The following is a 20,424-nucleotide window of genomic DNA, read 5'->3' as shown; positions in this document are numbered from 1 at the left end:
GTCGCCCGCCTGCTACAGAAATTTAGGCCCCGGCTTGGGCCTATTCAGCATCGTGTCCGTCGCTCCGCCCCCCGAGTTGGCGCTTCTCGCTCTCTGCGAGATTTTATCTACTCTGCAGCTCACAGTGGCCATCTTGGTTCACCCGGCCGGCTCACACTGAGGCAACGATTTTTAGCATTAAGGGGGCACAACCACTCTACATCAAGGCATTAAACGCGCAAGTATTCTCCCTTCTTAAAGGCACATGTAGTATTTCTGTTTTTAAAGGCGCAGGTCCAGTATTGTCTGTTCTTAAAGGCGCATGACCAGTATTCTCTGTTCTTAAAGGCGCATGTCCAGTATTGGCTGGTCGTAAAGGCGCAGGTCCAATATTGTCTGTTCTTAAGGGCGCATGTCCAGTATTGTCTGGTCTTAAAGGAGCATGTCCAGTATTGTCTGGTCTTAAAGGCGCATGTCCTGTTTTGGCTGGTCTTAAAGTCGCATGTCCCGTATTGTCTGTTCTTAAAGGCGCATGTCCAGTATTCTCTGTTCTTAAAGGCGCATGTCCAGTATTGGCTGGTCGTAAAGGCGCAGGTCCAATATTGTCTGTTCTTAAGGGCGCATGTCCAGTATTGTCTGGTCTTAAAGGAGCATGTCCAGTATTGTCTGGTCTTAAAGGCGCATGTCTAGTATTGTCTGGTCTTAAAGGCACGTGACCAGTTTTCCCTGGTCTTAAAGGCGCATGGCCAGCATACCCTGGTCTTACGCACTTGGCCAGTATGCCCTGGTCTTAAAGGCGCATGACCAGTATTCCTGGTCTTAAAGGCACGTGACCAGTATTCCTGGTCTTAACAACACGTAACCAGTATTCCCTGGTCTTAAAGACGCATGACCAGTACTTCTTGGTCTTAAGGGCACATGTCCAGTATTACCTGGTCTTAAAGGCACATGACCAGTATGTCCTGGTCTTAAAGGCACGTGACCAGTATGCCCTGGTCTTAAAGGCACATGACCAGTAGGCCCTGGTCTTACACACTTGGCCAGTATGCCCTGGTCTTAAAGGCACATGACCAGTACGACCTGGTTTTTAAAGGCACATGACCAGTATGCCCTGGTCTTAAAGGAACATGATCAGTATGCCCTGGTCTTAAAGGCACGTGACCAATATGCCCTGGACTTAAAGACACATAACCAGTATGCCCTGGTCTTCAAAGCATATGACAAGTATGTCCTGGTTCTTAAAGGCACATGACCAGCATGCCCTCCTCCTAAAGGCACAAGACCAGTATACCCTGGTCTTAAAGACGCACGACCAGTATTCCCTAGTCTTAAAGGCGCATGACCAGTATTTACTGGTCTTAAGGGCACATCATCAATCCGAAGCTGGTCACCCTAACTGAGCTCTGGAGCCTTCGTCACTCATCCCCTAACCGCAACCCATGGTTTTCTCAGACCAAGAGATTGAATCCCTCTGTGAACCCTCTGTGGCTCGGAGTGCTCGCAGGACCGAGATACATGGTCCCTCTCCTACATGGGAGCGTCCGCTAGCAGGGGCCGCAAGTGTTCTAGAAAAACGTACAGGCGTCTGCAAAACGGAAGTTTTTCATTTCCTAATCTCTCCCCCATGATTTGTTGAGAACAACGCTGAATATGGATCGCATATTGCCTTGGATTGCAAGAGCTTCAGAAAAGGAGGGACTCTCCTATTTATACCATCAACAAATCGACGAGCAATTCACTGGACAGAAGCCGCTAAGTAGGTTGCCATACCTGGTCTGATTTTTATGGGCGACGGGTCCTTTTAAGGGCACCGATTCCCCCCACATCTTCAACAGACGAACACATGCAGTGTTGCCTCCATGTATCCTCTTCTGCATCCAGGCCTTATGCCAAACAACCTGCCCTGTCCACCCGGGGACCTCAACTCTGGGGATGTACAGAGGCACACATCTTTGGCGTCCGAGCACCCCCCTTTGTATCAATTTAGGGGATGATGCAAGAAAGCGGACGATTCCTCTCCACGTCCCTGTTAACAGAATGGTGGATCGAAGGTTCCTAATTTTCTACTCTGCACGAAGATGGCAAGAGGCCTGCTGGTTGCAGCCCCGCATTCTGCCACTTGGCAGTCTAACCGGGTGGAATTTCTTGTGGTATACCTACCAGTATCCCTGCCCGATGTATCATCAATTAAAAAACTACAGACGGTCGGATAGCAAATCTGGTTCGTTCTGTCTTGTGGCTTCGGGTTCAGCGCTCTACCCTTCTTTAGCGCCACATGATGTTGCTTGACCAATAGTCTCCTGGTCAGAGACCTTATCTACTTCAATTCAAATCAAATCTTCTGAGCGGGAGACTAACAAGGGATCGTATTTTTTCTACAGACCCATCCAGCAGTAGAAGCATTGTCCTGGACAGTCTAGATCTAAGAGATCTTGGTTTCACGAAGGAGAAAATGAAAAGTATGATCATTCCTGGACCTCAAACTTCTAACAACCTTTGACAAGGCCCTCCTTTTTCAGATGCAGTTCCTCCGCTCAGCCATTACTTCAACAACAACAACAACAACAACAAAAAAAAAAAAAAAAGTGGAGTTTTCTGGCATCCTTCGACATTCGGTTTTCTTACCCTCACCTGCCTACTTTTTTCCCCTCTACATTTATCTCTTCTCCTTTCCATTCGCGAACAGCATTTTCAAGTCACGACCTCGCCCTTCAGCCTGGCTACTGCACCACAGTGGTCGCAACGCTCATAGCAGTTGTCATGTGCTTCTTGCACCCTAGAAACATGGTCGTCCTGCCCTACTCGGTCGACTTTCTAGCCGCTCTACAAGGACTACGCTAAGTTGTCTATATCACTTGCAATACCCTCTCACTTGGGCTAGCAGCTAAACTTAGACAAGTTTTTTCCTCATTCCCAGCCCAGCAGATCCTCTTTGACGATGATCCTGCACAAGAAGGATGGTAATTCTCTCTCTCGAGTCAAGGTCGTGGCCCTTCAACACAGAGCTTGTGCACTTGATCACTCATTCCCTCGGTTCATTCAATTAGCTAGGAGGGTTCTGAGCAATAAGACGAAAACGGAAGTAGTTTTCTTTTGCTCCGCTCGTTTTCAGCAAGTCAATCAGGCTTTCAAAAGGTAGTCTCTAAGCTCCTTCCTCATCCAGAGCCTTCTTCTGGTCCAATGGTTATTAGGGATACCAATGCCCGTCTTCTTCTCCCGATCATTTCTCTGGGGATCCGAACAGTACGGCTAATCCTACAGCAGGTCCACTGCCCTTAGGCGGGTCAACCATCCATCTTCAATTTGGATAATGCCACGGCTGTGCCATACGTCAATCATCTCGCAGGTACCCACAGTCAAGCGCCATGGCCGAGGTACCTCGCACTCTCTGATGGGCCGAGATCTATCATTCGGTGATCTCAACAGTACATGTCCCTGGAGTAGAACACTGGGCGGCTGACATATTCAGCCGTCAGGGTTTTCTCCTCATGTGAGTGGGAACTTCACTCGGAAGTCTTCCTTCACATCTGCCTTCACTGGAGTACTCCAGATGTAGGTCGGATGGCGTCCAAGCTGAACGCCTATGTACTCCAGTTCAAGGTTTGGCTTCAAGATCCAAGTCCATTGCAGTGCATACTCCGTTTCTTCCACGGTACCAATTTCCATAACTCCTCTTCCACTACGTCTTGAGATCTTTTTGGAAGCAGAAAAGGCCCCCAGTGATCCCGGGAGACCCGCACTGACCATGTCAGGTTTTCTCGCTTGCGGTACTAGTATTTCTCCATCTTATTTCATCAAAACTGGAAATATGGACCTTCTCGCAGGGAGCCTTCACCTGTAGTTCTTCCCTACCGCGTACCGTTAGATCTGGGGGACCTTAATGGTCCTGGGGATCTTACAGTAGACTCCTTTTTCGATCCAGAAAGACTTTACTATCAGGGAACGTCACTCCCCTTTTTTCTCTGCGTTCTTGTCATCCTGATGAGTCTTCAGAGCTTGCCACTCTGTTCCTTTCAGTCTTTTTTCCTTATTACCATCAATGCATCGTTGCCCTCAAGCCATCCCCTTCCCTCGTTGCCAAGGTGGTTTTGTATTCCCACTGTTGCAGGGGCATCGTCCTCTCATCTCTTTCGGCTCCAGTCCACACAACGGAATGGGTTCTCCATAATCTGGAAGAAGTGAGTGCTCCAAGTGGGTACGTATCGAGGACGGCGTCTTTCCGAAGGTTGGACACTTTGCTTGGGCTTCTCGATGGTAAGTAGGCTTCCCGACGGTCACAGGAAGGGTTTAGCCGTGTTCTTCGGCCACGTTCGCCTGGTGGATTCTTTTCACCATCCAGGAGTCCTTCCGTGCTAGATGTCAGCCTATCTCCCTGTCTCAGGGCTCTAGGCACCAGGCGTCGGCAAGCACGACCGCAAGCTTGCGAATTCCTCCAGTCCGCATGCATTCTTGAAGCACTATAATTCACACACTTCCACAGATGTGAGTCTGGGCAGGCGGACTTTGCAGGCCGCCTTGGCGCACTTGTAAGTAGCGGTTACACGGCCTGATCTGATGTTGTCCCCACCCAGGGACTGCTTTGGGACGTCCCATGGTCTGTGTCCCCCAATGAGGCGAAGGAGAAATAGGGATTTTTGTGTACTCACCGTAAAATCCTTTTCTCCGAGCCATTCATTGGGGGACACAGCTCCCTCCCTATTATTAGTTGTATTTGTTTTTATCATTTGATATGTTATACTCTCATATATAATGTGACATGCTATACGCTTATATGTTGTTATTGATCTCCTACTGCTTTTGCACCGAACTGGTTAGCTGGGAGCCAGCAGAGGGGTGTATACTGCAGGGGAGGAGCTAACTTTCTTTGTAATACTTAGTGTCAGCCTCCTGGTGGCAGCAGCATACACCCATGGTCTGTGTCCCCCAATGAATGGCTCGGAGAAAAGGATTTTACGGTGAGTACACAAAAATCCCTATTTTGTTTTTTGTTTTTTTAGCAAAGTTTTGAATTTTTTATTCACCACTTAGGTAAAAAATAACCTAGTCATGTTAGGTGTCTATGAACTCGTAATGACCTGGAGAATCATAATGTCAGGTCAGTTTTAGCATTTAGTGAACCTAGCAAAAAAGCCAAACAAAAAACCAGTGTGGGACTGCACTTTTTTTTGCAATTTCACTGCACTTGGAATTTTGTTCCCATTTTCTAGTACACGACATGCTAAAACCAATGATGTCGTTCAAAAGTACAACTCGTCCCGCAAAAAATAAGCCCTGACATGGCCAAATTGACGGAAAAACAAAAAAGTTATGGCTCTGGGAAGGAGGGGAGTGAAAAACGACCATGGAAAAAACGAAAAATCCGAAGGTCATAAAGGGGTTAAATATATATATATATAAAAAACATAATTCCTATCATATCAACCTGTATTATCAAACTGTATCATTATTTATCCAGCACTTTGATGTGTATAGTGGGGTATACGTCCAGAGATAGTTGTGACATATATTCTGGACGGAGGGCTGTAATGTGATGTCGGCATGGAGTATAACCTTCAGCATATATGCTGCCATATTGAGTTGGACCCTCCACCAGTTAGTCCTTTTAGGCTGCTTTCTTTCACCTGTCTTGTTTTACACCTACTTTCTTGTATTCTTTTCTAGTTGTAGTTGAATCAGAATTTGTGAAATACGAAGGAAAATGTGGCGATGTCATACAGGGAAATGTTGACGCCGATTTTGTCACACTTCATGGCAATGTCACTGGGACTGAAAGAGTGGAAAGTCAGTCTTCTTTTGGAACTCTAAGAAAGCAAGAGGTTGACATGCAACATCTCATGAAGGACGTACAAGACAGGTAATGAGTTACACCTGATTTATGGTGATTATTGTTCTTCCTTTCTACAATAATTCTGCACATTATTCATTTTATTTTAGTAGTTAGACCATTTACACTTGATCTAGCAATGCAATATAATTTTTACATATTTCAGCCAACAGATTCAAGTTGGGTTATCAATTTTAAGACACGCAGAACAATATATATATAAAAAAAAAAGTCCTGAATTGCTGGTTTTTGTTCAATCTGCCTCCCAAAATTGGAGTAGAGAGCAATCAAAAAATGTCATGTGGCTGAAAATGGTACCAATAAAAACGTCAACTCCTCCCACAAAAAACAAGCCCTCACATGACTCTGGGCAAATATATGGAAAAATTATAGCTCTCGAAATATGGTGATGCAAAACTAGTTTTTGCAATAAAAATTGTCTTTTAGTGTCTTACAACAGCCAAACATAGAAACCCGATATAAATCTGGTATTGCTGTAATTGCACCGGCCCGAAAAATAAAATCGCCTAATCACTTATACCGCATGAGGAATGGCGTAAAAAATAAAAGAAAACAATTAATCTCCTGCTGTTGATTTATTTATTTTGCATCCCAAAGGTCGCAGTTAGGGTCAGTTCCGTCTGAATCACGTATTTCAGAGATTTTCACGGAAACCCCGGTGTAAGCGCTCAGCGCAGAGAGCAGGATAAATATGCACTGCGACCTTTGGGAGGCAAAATATAAAAAAAAATCAACAGCAGGAGATGAATTGATGAATTGTTTTCTTTTATTTTTTACGCCATTCCTCATGCGGTATAAGTGATTAGGCAACTTTATTTTTCGGGTCGGTGCAATTACAGCGATACCAGATTTATATCGGGTTTCTATGTTTGGCTGCTGTCACACACTAAAAGAAGCTTTTTTATTGCAATCTGAATCACGTCACTCAGAGATAAATTTGGAAACCCCAAAGTAAGTGGTCAACATAGTGTGCCGGATAACTGCGATACCAAATGTAAAATGTTCCCAATAAAAGCTTCAACTCAATCCACAAAAAAAGCAAGTCCCTACTCAGGTCTGTCATCTGTTAACGGAGATATAGGGGGCTTCCATGTAACTGGTAGTACAAAGGCTCTGGAAAAAGAAATGGCTCCTCACCCACCAAAAGAAATTCAGCAAATTCTCCACTCTCAAATCCAAATGCCCCCTCCCTTATGAGCCTCACAGTGTACCTAAACCACATAATGCGTCCACGTTTGGCATTTCTGAAACGATGAGAGCCCGCCTAACTTAAGGGTGCATGCTTCCAGAAGCAAGGTCTGGGCATAACGTACTGGTGAATGCAACGTACGGGTCGCTACAGCGTATTGGTCACTACAGTGGCAGTTTGCAACTTTCATTCAGCAACATTCATTGCTGCTTGTGTCTGGAAAATACCCATGGAGTCAAAATCGTCACTACACCTGTAGATAAATTCACCAAGGGGTATAGTTTTACAAATGGGGTCGCTTGAGGGGGGATTCTGCTCTTCTAGCAATTAGGGGCTCTGTATATGGAGTCCGCAAACTGTTCTAGGAAAATCTGCGCTCCAGTAGGCAAATAGCGCTCCGTTCCTCCCGAGTCTCGCCGTATGGCTAAGTAGTATTGTACAGCCACATATGGGGTATTGCCACATTCAGTAGAAATTGTGGGACAAATGTTGGTGCCATTTTTACCCTCTTCTTGTGTAAAAATGTAAAATCTGGGCTAAAACAAAATTTTGTTGGTAAAAGTGTAGTTATTTTGTCTTCACTGCCCAATGGTATAAAATTCTATGACACACCCGTGGCGTCAATATGATCACTGCACCCCTAGATGAATCCATTGAGAGGTGTAGTTTGTAAAATGGGGTCACTTATGTGGTGTTCTGCTGTTCTGGCACCTCAGGGGCACCTCTCCCAGTGGGTCATGGCACCTGCCAACCATAACAGTAAAATCTGGAGCTCCTTGCCTTCTGAGCTTTGCACTGTGCCTGAAAAATATTTCCCAATTACATGTAGGGTATTGGCGCATTCAGGAAAAAACGGTGTAAAAAAATCCTATTGGCCCTTAGAAAAATTTAAAACGTGGGGCTAAAACAACATTTTAGTGGTAAAAATGTAATTTATTCTTTCTTCACGGCTCAATGGTATAAAATTCTGTGAGGTTCATATGGTGTCAATATGATGACTGCACCCCTAGATGAATTCAATGGGGAGTGTAGTTTGTAAAATGAGTTCACATATAGGGGGTTTCTGTTGTTCTGGCACCTCAGGGGCTCTGCCAAGTGTGACATGGCACCCTCAAACCATTCCAGCAAAATCTGATCTCCAATATGGCGCCTCTTCCCTTCTGAACTTTGCAGTGTGCCTCAAAAATAGTATTCCCCCACATATGGCGTATCAGCGTACTCAGGAGAAATTGCAATACAAACTGTATGGTGCAATTTCTCACGTTAACCTAAGGAAAATGTAAAATTTGGGGCCAAAAGAACATTTTTGAGGGGAAAATGTGATTTTTATTATTTTCACGGCTCAACTTTATAAACTTCTGTGAAGCACTTGGGGTTCAAGATACTCACCACGCATCAAAATACATTTCTTGAGGGGTCTAGTTTCCAAAATGGGGTCACTTGTGGGGGGTTTCCACTGTTTAGGCACATTAGGGGCTCTCCAAATGGGACATGATGTCCGGTAATGATTCCAGGAAATTTTACATTCAAAAAGTCAAATGGCACTCCTTTTCTGAGCTCTGCCGTGCACCCAAACGGAGGTTTTCTCCCTCACATGGGGTATCTGCATGCCCAGGAGAAACTACACAACAGAATTTGGGGTTCATTTTTTCCTTTTACCCTTGTTAATATAAAAAAAATTGGATCTGAAATAATTTTTTGTGAAAAAGAAGTTAAATGTTCATTTCTTTTTCTACATTTTCAAAAATTCCTGTGAAGCACCTGAAGGGTTAATAAACTTCTTGAATGTGGTTTTGATTACCTTAAGGGGTACAATTTTTAGACTGATGTCACTTTTGGGTATCTTCTATCATATAGACCCCTCAAGGGGACTTCAAATGTGATGCGGCCTCTAAAAAAATGTTTTTGTAAATTTTGTTGTAAAAATTAGAAATTGCTGGTCAACTTTTAACCCTTATAACTTGTTAACAAGAAAAAATTTTGGTTCCAAAATTGTGCTGATGTAAAGTAGACATGTGGGAAATGTTACTTAAGTATTTTGTGTGACATATCTCTGTGATTTAAGGGCATAAAAATTAAAAGTTCAAAAATTGCGACATTTTCTAAATGTTTCACAAATTTCCGTTTTTTTCACAAATGCAATTTTACCAATATCATGAAATACAAAATGCCACGAAAAACCAATCTCAGAATCACCTGGATCCGTTGAAGCATTCCAGAGTTATTACCTCAAAAAGGGACAGTGGTCAGAATTGTAAAAATTAGCCTGGTCATTAACGTGCAAAACACTTTTGGGGTAAAGGGGTTCAAAAAATGTCGGGGTATCGCATGCCATTTTATTTTTTAGAAAATAATTCATTCAGTAATAAAGTACATGTACAGCAAGCTGCACACTCACAGTTCTAATTATATATGTGACTCACATCTTTATATTTATCTATTCTATGTGTACACATCTATTCTAGCTATTCTATTCTTTTGGGTCACTATGATTTTACTGTACGTGGCAGATGAATTGCCGGTTTTCAAAGGACATCGGTGTGTAAAAATTGGATGGCACTCGCGTGGTCTGAGTGCTGTGCGATATATATGTGTATGTATATATATATATATATATATATATATATATATATATATATATATATATATATATATATATATATATATATATATATATATATATATACATACAGCTTTATTTTATCCAATGGGAAGAGGGTCATGTGACACATCAAACCTCTTAAGAATTTCACAAGAAAAACAATGGTGTGCTTGGTTTTAACTTAATTTCTTAACTTTATTCTTTCATGAGTTATTTACAAGTTTATGACCAACTAGCTGTACTACCTGGCTTCGCCCGGGTTAATGACTGCTGTTAGCAAAATAGAATGTGTTAACAAAAATTTATTCTGCACACAAAAACCACAAAACAAATAGATAGAAATGTAATTATTAAAAGGCAAAAACTAAGCTAATAGAAGAATTTCACAACATATATTAGCTTTGTTATACTGAGAATGTCTTTGTTGCCTATATTAACCAATCAGAGCTCAGGTTAATTAACTGTAGCAAAATAGAAGCTGAGCTGTGATTGGTTGCTATTGGCAGCCTGATAAATCCCCAGCCAACAGTAAGCCCACCCCCTGGCAGTATATATTAGCTCACACATACACATAATAGACAGGTCATGTGACTGACAGCTGCCGTATTTCCTATATGGTACATTTGTTGCTCTTGTAGTTTGTCTGCTTATTAATCAGATTTTTATTTTTGAAGGATAATACCAGACTTGTGTGTGTTTTAGGGCGAGTTTCATGTCTCAAGTTGTGTGTGTTGAGTTGCGTGTGGCGACATGCATGTAGCGACTTTTGTGAGATGAGTTTTGTGTGGCGACATGCGTGTAGCAACATTTTGTGTGTCGAGTTGCATGTGACAGGTTAGTGTAGCAAGTTGTGTGCAGCAAGATTTGTGCGTGGCGAGTTTTATGTGTGGTGCGTTTTGAGTATGTGCAAGTTTTGTGTGAGGCAACTTTTGCATGTGGTGCAACTTTTGTACATGTGGCAATTTTTCTGTGTGTGCAAGTTTTGCATGAGGTGAGTTTTCCATGAGGTGAGTTTTGCACGTGTGGCGAGTTTTGCATGTAGCGAGTTTTGAGTGGTGACTTTTGTGTTTCGACTTTTATGTGGCGAGGTTGGTGTGTGTGTGGTGAAATGTGTGCTGAGGGTCGTATATGTGTTCAAGCACGTGGTAGTGTGTGGCGCATTTTGTGTTTGTGTTCATATCCCCGTGTGTGGTGAGTATCCCATGTCGGGGCCCCACCTTAGCAACTGTACGGTATATACTCTTTGGCGCCATCGCTCTCATTCTTTAAGTCCCCATTGTTCACATCTGGCAGCTGTCAATTTTCCTCCAACACTTTTCCCTTCACTTTTTCCCCATTATGTAGATAGGGGCAAAATTGTTTGGTGAATTGGAACGCGCGGGGTTAAAATTTCACCTCACAACATAGCCTATGACGCTCTCGGGGTCCAGACGTGTGACTGTGCAAAATTTTGTGGCTGTAGCTGCGACGGTGCAGATGCCAATCCCGGACATACATACATACACACGTTCAGCTTTATATATTAGATATACCTGTATGTAATCTCCTGTATATAGTATATACCTGTGTGTCATCTCACCTATATATAGTATATATCTGTGTGTCATCTCCTCCTGTATATAGTATATACCTGTATGTCATCTCCTCCTATACATAGCATATACCTGTATGTCATCTCCTCCTATACATAGCATATACCTGTATGTCATCTCCTCCTGTATATACTATATACCTGTAGGTAATCTGCTCCTGTATATAGTATGTACCTGTGTGTCATCTCCTCCTGTATATAGTATATACCTGTATGTCATCTCCTCCTGTATGTAGTATGTACCTGTATGTCATCTCCTCCTCTATATAGTATATACCTGTGTGTCATCTCTCCTGTATATAGTATATACCTGTGTGTCATCTCCTCCTGTATATAGTATATACCTGTGTGTCATCTCCCCTGTAAATAGTATATACCTGTGTGTCATCTCCTCCTGTATATAGTATATATTTGTATGTCATCTCCTCCTGTATTAGACCTCGTTCACACGTTATTTGGTCAGTATTTTTACCTCAGTATTTGTAAGCTAAATTGGCAGCCTGATAAATCCCCAGCCAACAGTAAGCCCACCCCCTGGCAGTATATATTAGCTCACACATACACATAATAGACTGGTCATGTGACTGACAGCTGCCGGATTCCTATATGGTACATTTGTTGCTCTTGTAGTTTGTCTGCTTATTAATCAGATTTTTATTTTTGAAGGATAATACCAGACTTGTGTGTGTTTTAGGGCGAGTTTCGTGTGTCAAGTTGTGTGTGTTGAGTTGCGTGTGGCAACATGCATGTAGCGACTTTTGTGAGATGAGTTTTGTGTGGCGACATGCGTGTAGCAACTTTTTGTGTGTCGAGTTGCATGTGACAGGTTAGTGTAGCAAGTTGTGTGCAGCAAGTTTTGCGCGTGGCGAGTTTTATGTGTGGTGCGTTTTGAGTATGTGCAAGTTTTGTGTGAGGCAACTTTTGCATGTGGTGCAACTTTTGTACATGTGGCAATTTTTCTGTGTGTGCAAGTTTTGCATGAGGTGAGTTTTCCATGAGGTGAGTTTTGCACGTGTGGCGAGTTTTGCATGTAGCGAGTTTTGAGTGGTGACTTTTGTGTTTCGACTTTTATGTGGCGAGGTTGGTGTGTGTGTGGTGAAATGTGTGCTGAGGGTCGTATATGTGTTCAAGCACGTGGTAGTGTGTGGCGCATTTTGTGTTTGTGTTCATATCCCCGTGTGTGGTGAGTATCCCATGTCGGGGCCCCACCTTAGCAACTGTACGGTATATACTCTTTGGCGCCATCGCTCTCATTCTTTAAGTCCCCATTGTTCACATCTGGCAGCTGTCAATTTTCCTCCAACACTTTTCCCTTCACTTTTTCCCCATTATGTAGATAGGGGCAAAATTGTTTGGTGAATTGGAACGCGCGGGGTTAAAATTTCACCTCACAGCATAGCCTATGACGCTCTCGGGGTCCAGACGTGTGACTGTGCAAAATTTTGTGGCTGTAGCTGCGACGGTGCAGATGCCAATCCCGGACATACATACATACACACGTTCAGCTTTATATATTAGATATACCTGTATGTAATCTCCTGTATATAGTATATACCTGTGTGTCATCTCACCTATATATAGTATATATCTGTGTGTCATCTCCTCCTGTATATAGTATATACCTGTATGTCATCTCCTCCTATACATAGCATATACCTGTATGTCATCTCCTCCTATACATAGCATATACCTGTATGTCATCTCCTCCTGTATATACTATATACCTGTAGGTAATCTGCTCCTGTATATAGTATGTACCTGTGTGTCATCTCCTCCTGTATATAGTATATACCTGTATGTCATCTCCTCCTGTATGTAGTATGTACCTGTATGTCATCTCCTCCTCTATATAGTATATACCTGTGTGTCATCTCTCCTGTATATAGTATATACCTGTGTGTCATCTCCTCCTGTATATAGTATATACCTGTGTCATCTCCCCTGTAAATAGTATATACCTGTGTGTCATCTCCTCCTGTATATAGTATATATTTGTATGTCATCTCCTCCTGTATTAGACCTCGTTCACACGTTATTTGGTCAGTATTTTTACCTCAGTATTTGTAAGCTAAATTGGCAGCCTGATAAATCCCCAGCCAACAGTAAGCCCACCCCCTGGCAGTATATATTAGCTCACACATACACATAATAGACTGGTCATGTGACTGACAGCTGCCGGATTCCTATATGGTACATTTGTTGCTCTTGTAGTTTGTCTGCTTATTAATCAGATTTTTATTTTTGAAGGATAATACCAGACTTGTGTGTGTTTTAGGGCGAGTTTCGTGTGTCAAGTTGTGTGTGTTGAGTTGCGTGTGGCGACATGCATGTAGCGACTTTTGTGAGATGAGTTTTGTGTGGCGACATGCGTGTAGCAACTTTTTGTGTGTCGAGTTGCATGTGACAGGTTAGTGTAGCAAGTTGTGTGCAGCAAGTTTTGCGCATGGCGAGTTTTGCGCGTGGCGAGTTTTATGTGTGGTGCCTTTTGAGTATGTGCAAGTTTTGTGTGAGGCAACTTTTGCATGTGTTGCAACTTTTGTGCATGTGGCAATTTTTCTGCGTGTGCAAGTTTTGCGTGTGGCGAGTTTTCCATGAGGTGAGTTTTGCACGTGTGGCGAGTTTTGCATGTGGAGAGTTTTGCGCGTGGCGAGTTTTGAGCGGCGACTTTTGTGTTTCGACTTTTATGTGGCGAGGTTGGTGTATGTGTGGTGAAATGTGCGCTGAGGGTGGTATATGTGTTCGAGCACGTGGTAGTGTGTGGCGCATTTTGTGTGTGTGTTCATATCCCCGTGGTGGTGTGGTGATTATCCCATGTTGGGGCCCCACCTTAGCAACTGTACAGTATATACTCTTTGGCGCCATCGCTGTCATTCTTTAAGTCCCCCTTGTTCACATCTGGCAGCTGTTAATTTGCCTCCAACACTTTTCCTTTCATTTTTTCCCCATTATGTAGATAGGGGCAAAATTGTTTGGTGAATTGGAAAGCGCGGGGTTAAAATTTCACCTCACAACATAGCTTTGACGCTCTCGGGGTCCAGACGTGTGACTGTGCAAAATTTTGTGCCTGTAGCTGCGACGCCTCCAACACTTTTCCTTTCACTTTTTCCCCATTATGTAGATAGGGGCAAAATTGTTTGGTGAATTGGAAAGCGCGGGGTTAAAATTTCACCTCACAACATAGCCTATGACGCTCTCGGGGACCAGACGTGTGACTGAGCAAAATTTTGTGGCTGTAGCTGCGACGGTTCAGATGCCAATCCCGGACATACACACATACATACATACACACATACACACATTCAGCTTTATATATTAGATTATAGAATGTGTTCAAGATCTGCCCATTGTGTTGGATTATCAATGCAACCCTCTTCTCCCACTCTTGACACACTAATAGCAACACTGCAGAAGAAATACTAGCACAGGCTTCCAGTATCTGTTTCAAAAAAGTTTGCCTCATCACTGAACATAATGTTCTGTTTAAACTGAGGATCCTGTTCCAATTTTTGTAAGGGTGCCATTTGTGAGTAGCTACTATGTGCCGAAGGGATGTTCGACTGATGCCACTCTCCAGTGACATGCGGCGAGTGCTACCCTGTGGGCTCTTGCTGAATGAACCTAGGACAGCCACAGATGTTTCTTCATTAGTGACAGTTTTCTTGCATCCACATTTTGGCAAATCCAACACTGAACCTGTTTCACAAAATTTGGCAAGCATTTTGCTAACTGTAAATATAGGTAAACTGACAGAACAGCAATCTAGTCTGAACAGGTGCATAACCAAAAAGGATTCACATAGCAAATAGATCAATGGATGCACTCAACTGTACTAAAGCAAGGAAATGTGTGATATATGAAATGTGAATAGCATAATGGCTTGTGAAATCTATTAAAAAACACATGAGATGCTTAGCACAAGATTTGGCCAAAAAATGTGAGCCCATCCACCAAACGTCAAGGTAATCTCAGATCGGATGGGTCCCTGACCTGACTGCCTAGTGTGGACACTTACCTATGGCTAATAACATGGTAAAGCCTGCATTTATAGAGAGGTCGGAACCAACTGTGTTTGGATGTAATTAAAATCACAGCATGGTGAAGGGCGGGGCGTTCAAGTCAGAAAAAATAGTACATAGTAAATATAGGTAAACTGACTGAACAGCAATCTAGTCTGAACAGGTGCATAACCAAAAAAGACTTTTTGCTTTAGTACAGTTGAGTGCAGCCATTGATCTATTTGCTATTTTGCTAACTGTAGCATGGGAGATGGGTAGTGTCGTAGGGTGTCTTGCATTGAAATCTGCTGCAATGACCCGGGTACTGCTTCACCAGACATCAACACAATTTCTATCCACTCCTCACGTGTTAACCTCTGCGACATGTCAATGGCTGTAAACAAAGAGAAACTTGTAAATAACTCATGAAAGAATAAAGTTATGTTAAAACCATGCACTCTATTGTTTTTCTTGTGAAATTCTCAATAAGTTTGATGTCACATGACCCTCTTCCCATTGAAAAAAGTAAAGTTGGATCCAAAATGGCTGACTTCAAAATGGCTGCCATGGTCACCACCCATCTTGAAAAGTTTTCCCCCTCCCATATACTATTGTGCCACAAACAGGAAGATGATATCACCAACCATTCCTATTTTATTTAGGTGTATCCATAGAAATGTCCCACCCTGTTTATATAGATATAATATATAGGGTACGGAAAGTATTCATACCCCTTTAAATTTTTTACTCTTTGGTTCTTTGGTTCATTGCAGCCATTTGGTAAATTCAAAAAAGTTCATTTTTTCTCATTAATGTACACTCTGCACCCCATCTTGAATGGAAAAAAAACAGAAATGTAATTTTTGCAAATTTATTAAAAAAGAAAATCTGAAATATCATATGGTCATAAGTATGCAGACCTTTTGCTCAGTATTGAGTAGAAGCACCCTTTTGAGCTAGTACAGCCATGAGTCTTCTTGGGAATGATGCATCAAGTTTTTATACCTGAATTTGGGGATCCTCTGCCATTCTTCCTTGCAGATCTTCTCCAGTTCCGTCAGGTTGGATGGTGAATGTTGGTGGACAGCCATTTTCAGGTCTCTCCATAGATGTTCAATTGGGTTTAGGTCAGGGCTCTGGCTGGGCCAGCCAAGAATGGTCACAGAGTAGTTCTGAAGCCACTCCTTTGTTATTTTAGCTGTGTGCTTAGGGTCATTGTCTTGTTGGAAGGTGAACCTTCAGCCAAGTCTGAGGTCCAGAGCACTCTGGAAGAGGTTTTCATCCAGGATATCTCTGTACTTGGCCGCATTCATGTTTCCTTCAATGACAACCAGTTGTCCTGTCCCTGCAGCTGAAAAACACCCCCATAACATGATCTTGCGATGAGCAGTGCCTGGTTTTCTCAACACATACTGCTTAGAATTATCACCAAAAAGGTCTTTCTTCCGTCTCAACAGACCAGAGAATCTTATTTCTCATAGTCTGGGAGTCCTTCATGTGTTTTTTAGCAAACTCTGTGCGGGCTTTCATGTGTCTTGCACTGAGGAGAGGCTTCCGCTGGGCCACTCTGCCATGAAGGCCCGACTGGTGGAGGACTGCAGTGATAGCTGACTTTGTGGAACTTTCTCCCATCTCCCTACTGCAACTCTGGAGCTCAGTGTCAGTGATCTTGGGGTTCTTCTTTATCTCTCTCACCAAGTCTCTTCTCCCACGATTGCTCAGTTTGGCTGGACAGCCAGGTCTAGGTAGACTTCTGGTGGTCCCAAACTTCCATTTAAGGATTATGGAGGCCACTGTGCTCTTAGGAACCTTAAGTACTGCAGAAATTCTTTTGTAACCTTGGCCAGATCTGTGCCTTGCCACAATTCTGTCTCTGAGCTCCTTGGCCAGTTCCTTTGACCTCATGATTCTCACTTGGTCTGACATGCACTGTGAGCTGTGTGGTCTTATATAGACATGTGTGTGCCTTTCCAAATCAAGTCCTATCAGTTTAATTAACCCCTTCCCGACCTTTGACGCAGCGTATGCGTCATGAAAACCTGTGCCAATCCGACCTGTGACGCAGCATATGCGTCATGGTCGGATCGCTTCCCTGCAGGCCGGGTGAAAGGGTTAACTCCAATTTCACCCAACATGCAGGGACAGGGGGAGTAGTACTACAGCCCGGGGGGGGGGGGGGGCTGCAATAGCATCGGCCATGGCTGGAGACCCCGATCTGGCCCCCCCACCGACTGACGTCGGCGATCTGCAGCCGCCGTCAGTGTTCCGTACCCCTCCGTCCTGTCCTAAGCGCCTTCCTCTCCCCTCCGCCCCCCGGCTGTCCGATCGCACCCCCCCCATACTTACCTAGTCCCGGTGTCCCTCCCGGTGTCCTTGGTCTTCTCGCATGGGCGCCGCCATCTTGGAAAATGCCGGGCGCATGCGCAGTGCCTGTACATTTTGGTCGCTGTGATAGGTTCTATCACAGCGATCAAAATAAAAAAAAAATGTTAATAAACCCCCCCTTTATCACCCCCATAGGTAGGGACAATAATAAAATATAGAAAATATATTTATTTTTGTTTTTCCATTAGGGTTGCACTTAGGGTTAGGGTTGCACTTAGGGTTAGGGTTGCACTTAGGGCTAGGGTTGCACTTAGGGTTGCACTTAGGGTTAGGGTTGCACTTAGGGTTGCACTTAGGGTTAGGGTTGCACTTAGGGTTAGGGTTGCACTTAGGGAAGGGTTGCACTTAGGGATAGGGTTGCACTTAGGGTTAGGGTTGCACTTAGGGCTAGGGTTGCACTTAGGGCTAGGGTTGCACTTAGGGTTGCACTTAGGGTTAGGGTTGCACTTAGGGTTAGGGTTGCACTTAGGGTTGAACTTAGGGTTAGGGTTGCACTTAGGGTTAGGGTTGCACTTAGGGCTAGGGTTAGAATTAGGGTTAGGGTTAGAATTAGGGTTAGGGTTAGAATTAGGCTATGTGCCCACAGTGCGGATTTGGCTGCGGATCCGCAGCGGATTGGTCGCTGCGGATTCGTAGCAGTTTTCCATCACGTTTACAGTACCACGTGAACCTATGGAAAACCAAATCCGCTGTGCCCATGGTGCGGAAAATACAGCGTGGAAACGCTGCGTTGTATTTTTCACAGCATGTCAATTCTTTGTGCGGATTCCGCAGCGTTTTACACCTGCTCCATAATAGGAATCTGCAGGTGAAATCCACACAAAAAACACTGGAAATCCGCTGTAAATCCGCAGGTAAAGCGCAGTGCGTTTTACCTGCAGATTTTTCAAAAACGGTGCGGAAAAATCCGCACACAAATCCGCAACGTGGGCACATAGCCTTAGGGTTAGGGTTGGAATTAGAGTTAGGGTTGGAATTAGGGTTAAGACTAGGGTTAGGGGTGTGTTGGGGTTAGGGTTGTGGTTAGGGTTGGGATTAGGGTTAGGGGTGTGTTGGGGTTAGTGTTGGAGTTAGAATTGAGGGGTTTCTACTGTTTAGGCACATCAGGGGGTCTCCAAACGCGACATGTCGCCACCATTGATTCCAGCCAATCTTGCGTTGAAAAAGTCAAATGGTGCTCTCTCCCGAGCCCCGACGTGTGCCCAAGCAGTGTTTTACCCCCACATATGGGGTACCAGCGTACTCAGGAGAAACTGGACAACAACTTTTGGGGTCCAATTTCTCCTGTAACCCTTGGGAAAATAAAAAATTGCGGCTAAAAAATTATTTTTGAGGAAAGAAAAATGATTTTTTATTTTCATGGCTCTGCGTTATAAACTTCTGTGAAGCACTTGAGGGTTCAAAGTGCTCACCACACATCTAGATAAGTTCCTTTGGGGGTCTAGTTTCCAAAATGGGGTCACTTGTGGGGGGTTCTACTGTTTAGGCACATCAGGGGCTCTGCAAACGCAACGTGACGCCCGCAGAGCATTCCAACAAAGTCTGCATTTCAAAACGTCACTACTTCACTTCCGAGCCCCGGCATGTGCCCAAACAGTGGTTTACCCCCACATATGGGGTATCAGCGTACTCAGGAATAACTGGACAACAACTCTTGGGGTCAAATTTCTCCTATTACCCTTGGGAAAATAAAAATTCCGGGCTAAAAAATCATTTTTGAGGAAAGAAAAATTATTTTTTATTTTCACGGCCCTGCGTTATAAACTTCTATGAAGCACCTGGGGGTTTAAAGTGCTCACTATGCATCTAGATAAGTTCCTTGGGGGGTCTAGTTTCCAAAATGGGGTCACTTGTGGGAGAGCTCCAATGTTTAGGCACACAGGGGCTCTCCAAACGCGACATGGTGTCCGCTAACGATTGGAGCTAATTTTCCATTCAAAAAGTCAAATGGCGCGCCTTCCCTTCCGAGCCTTGCCGTGCACCCAAACAGTGGTTTACCCCCACATAAGAGGTATCGGCGTACTCAGGAGAAATTGCCCAACAAATTTTAGGATCCATTTTATCCTGTTGCCCATGTGAAAATGAAAAAATTGAGGCGAAAAGAAATTTTTTGTGAAAAAAAAAAGTACTTTTTCATTTTTACGGATCAATTTGTGAAGCACCTGGGGGTTTAAAGTGCTCACTATGCATCTAGATAAGTTCCTTGGGGCGTCTAGTTTCCAAAATGGGGTCACTTGTTGGGGAGCTCCAATGTTTAGGCACACGGGGGCTCTCCAAACGCGACATGGTGTCCGCTAAAGATTGGAGCCAATTTTTCATTCAAAAAGTCAAATGGCGCTCCTTCCCTTCCGAGCCCTGCCATGCGCCCAAACAGTGGTTTACCCCCACATGTGAGGTATCAGCGTACTTAGGACAAATTGGACAACAACTTTCGTGGTCCAGTTTCTCCTTTTACCCTTGGGAAAATAAAACAATTGTTGCTAAAAGATCATTTTTGTGACTAAAAAGTTAAATATTCATTTTTTCCTTCCATGTTGCTTCTGCTGTTGTGAAACACCTGAAGGGTTAATAAACTTCTTGAATGTGGTTTTGAGCACATTGAGGGGTGCAGTTTTTAGAATGGTGTCACTTTTGGGTATTTTCAGCCATATAGAACCCTCAAAATGACTTCAGATGTGAGGTGGTCCCTAAAAAAAATGGTTTTGTAAATTTTGTTGTAAAAATGAGAAATCACTGATCAAATTTTAACCCTTATAACTACCTAGCAAAAAAAAATTTTGTTTCCAAAATTGTGCTGATGTAAAGTAGACATGTGGAAAATGTTATTTATTAACTATT

General features: G+C 43.5%; 1 protein-coding gene across 4 annotated transcripts in view; it reads left to right on the top strand.

Annotated features, from left to right (window-relative positions):
* GSDME (gasdermin E) overlaps positions 1 to 20,424 on the top strand; it is a 165,242-nt gene that overhangs the window by 33,714 nt on the left and 111,104 nt on the right. For all 4 annotated transcript variants that reach the window (XR_013216826.1, XM_077268785.1, XM_077268788.1 and 1 more), the window contains exon 3: positions 5,641 to 5,833. Coding sequence is in view for 3 of the 4 variants with exons in the window: in XM_077268785.1 (XP_077124900.1) it covers positions 5,641 to 5,833 (193 nt within the window). In the remaining variant the exon portion in view is untranslated. The remainder of the gene's footprint in view (positions 1 to 5,640; positions 5,834 to 20,424) is intronic.

This window comes from Ranitomeya variabilis, chromosome 6 (genome assembly GCF_051348905.1).
Source record: "Ranitomeya variabilis isolate aRanVar5 chromosome 6, aRanVar5.hap1, whole genome shotgun sequence".
Classification (NCBI taxonomy): Eukaryota; Metazoa; Chordata; class Amphibia; order Anura; family Dendrobatidae; genus Ranitomeya; species Ranitomeya variabilis.
The sequence above is the reverse complement of the archived record's forward strand: the minus strand, read 5'-3'. Positions and strand labels throughout refer to the sequence as shown.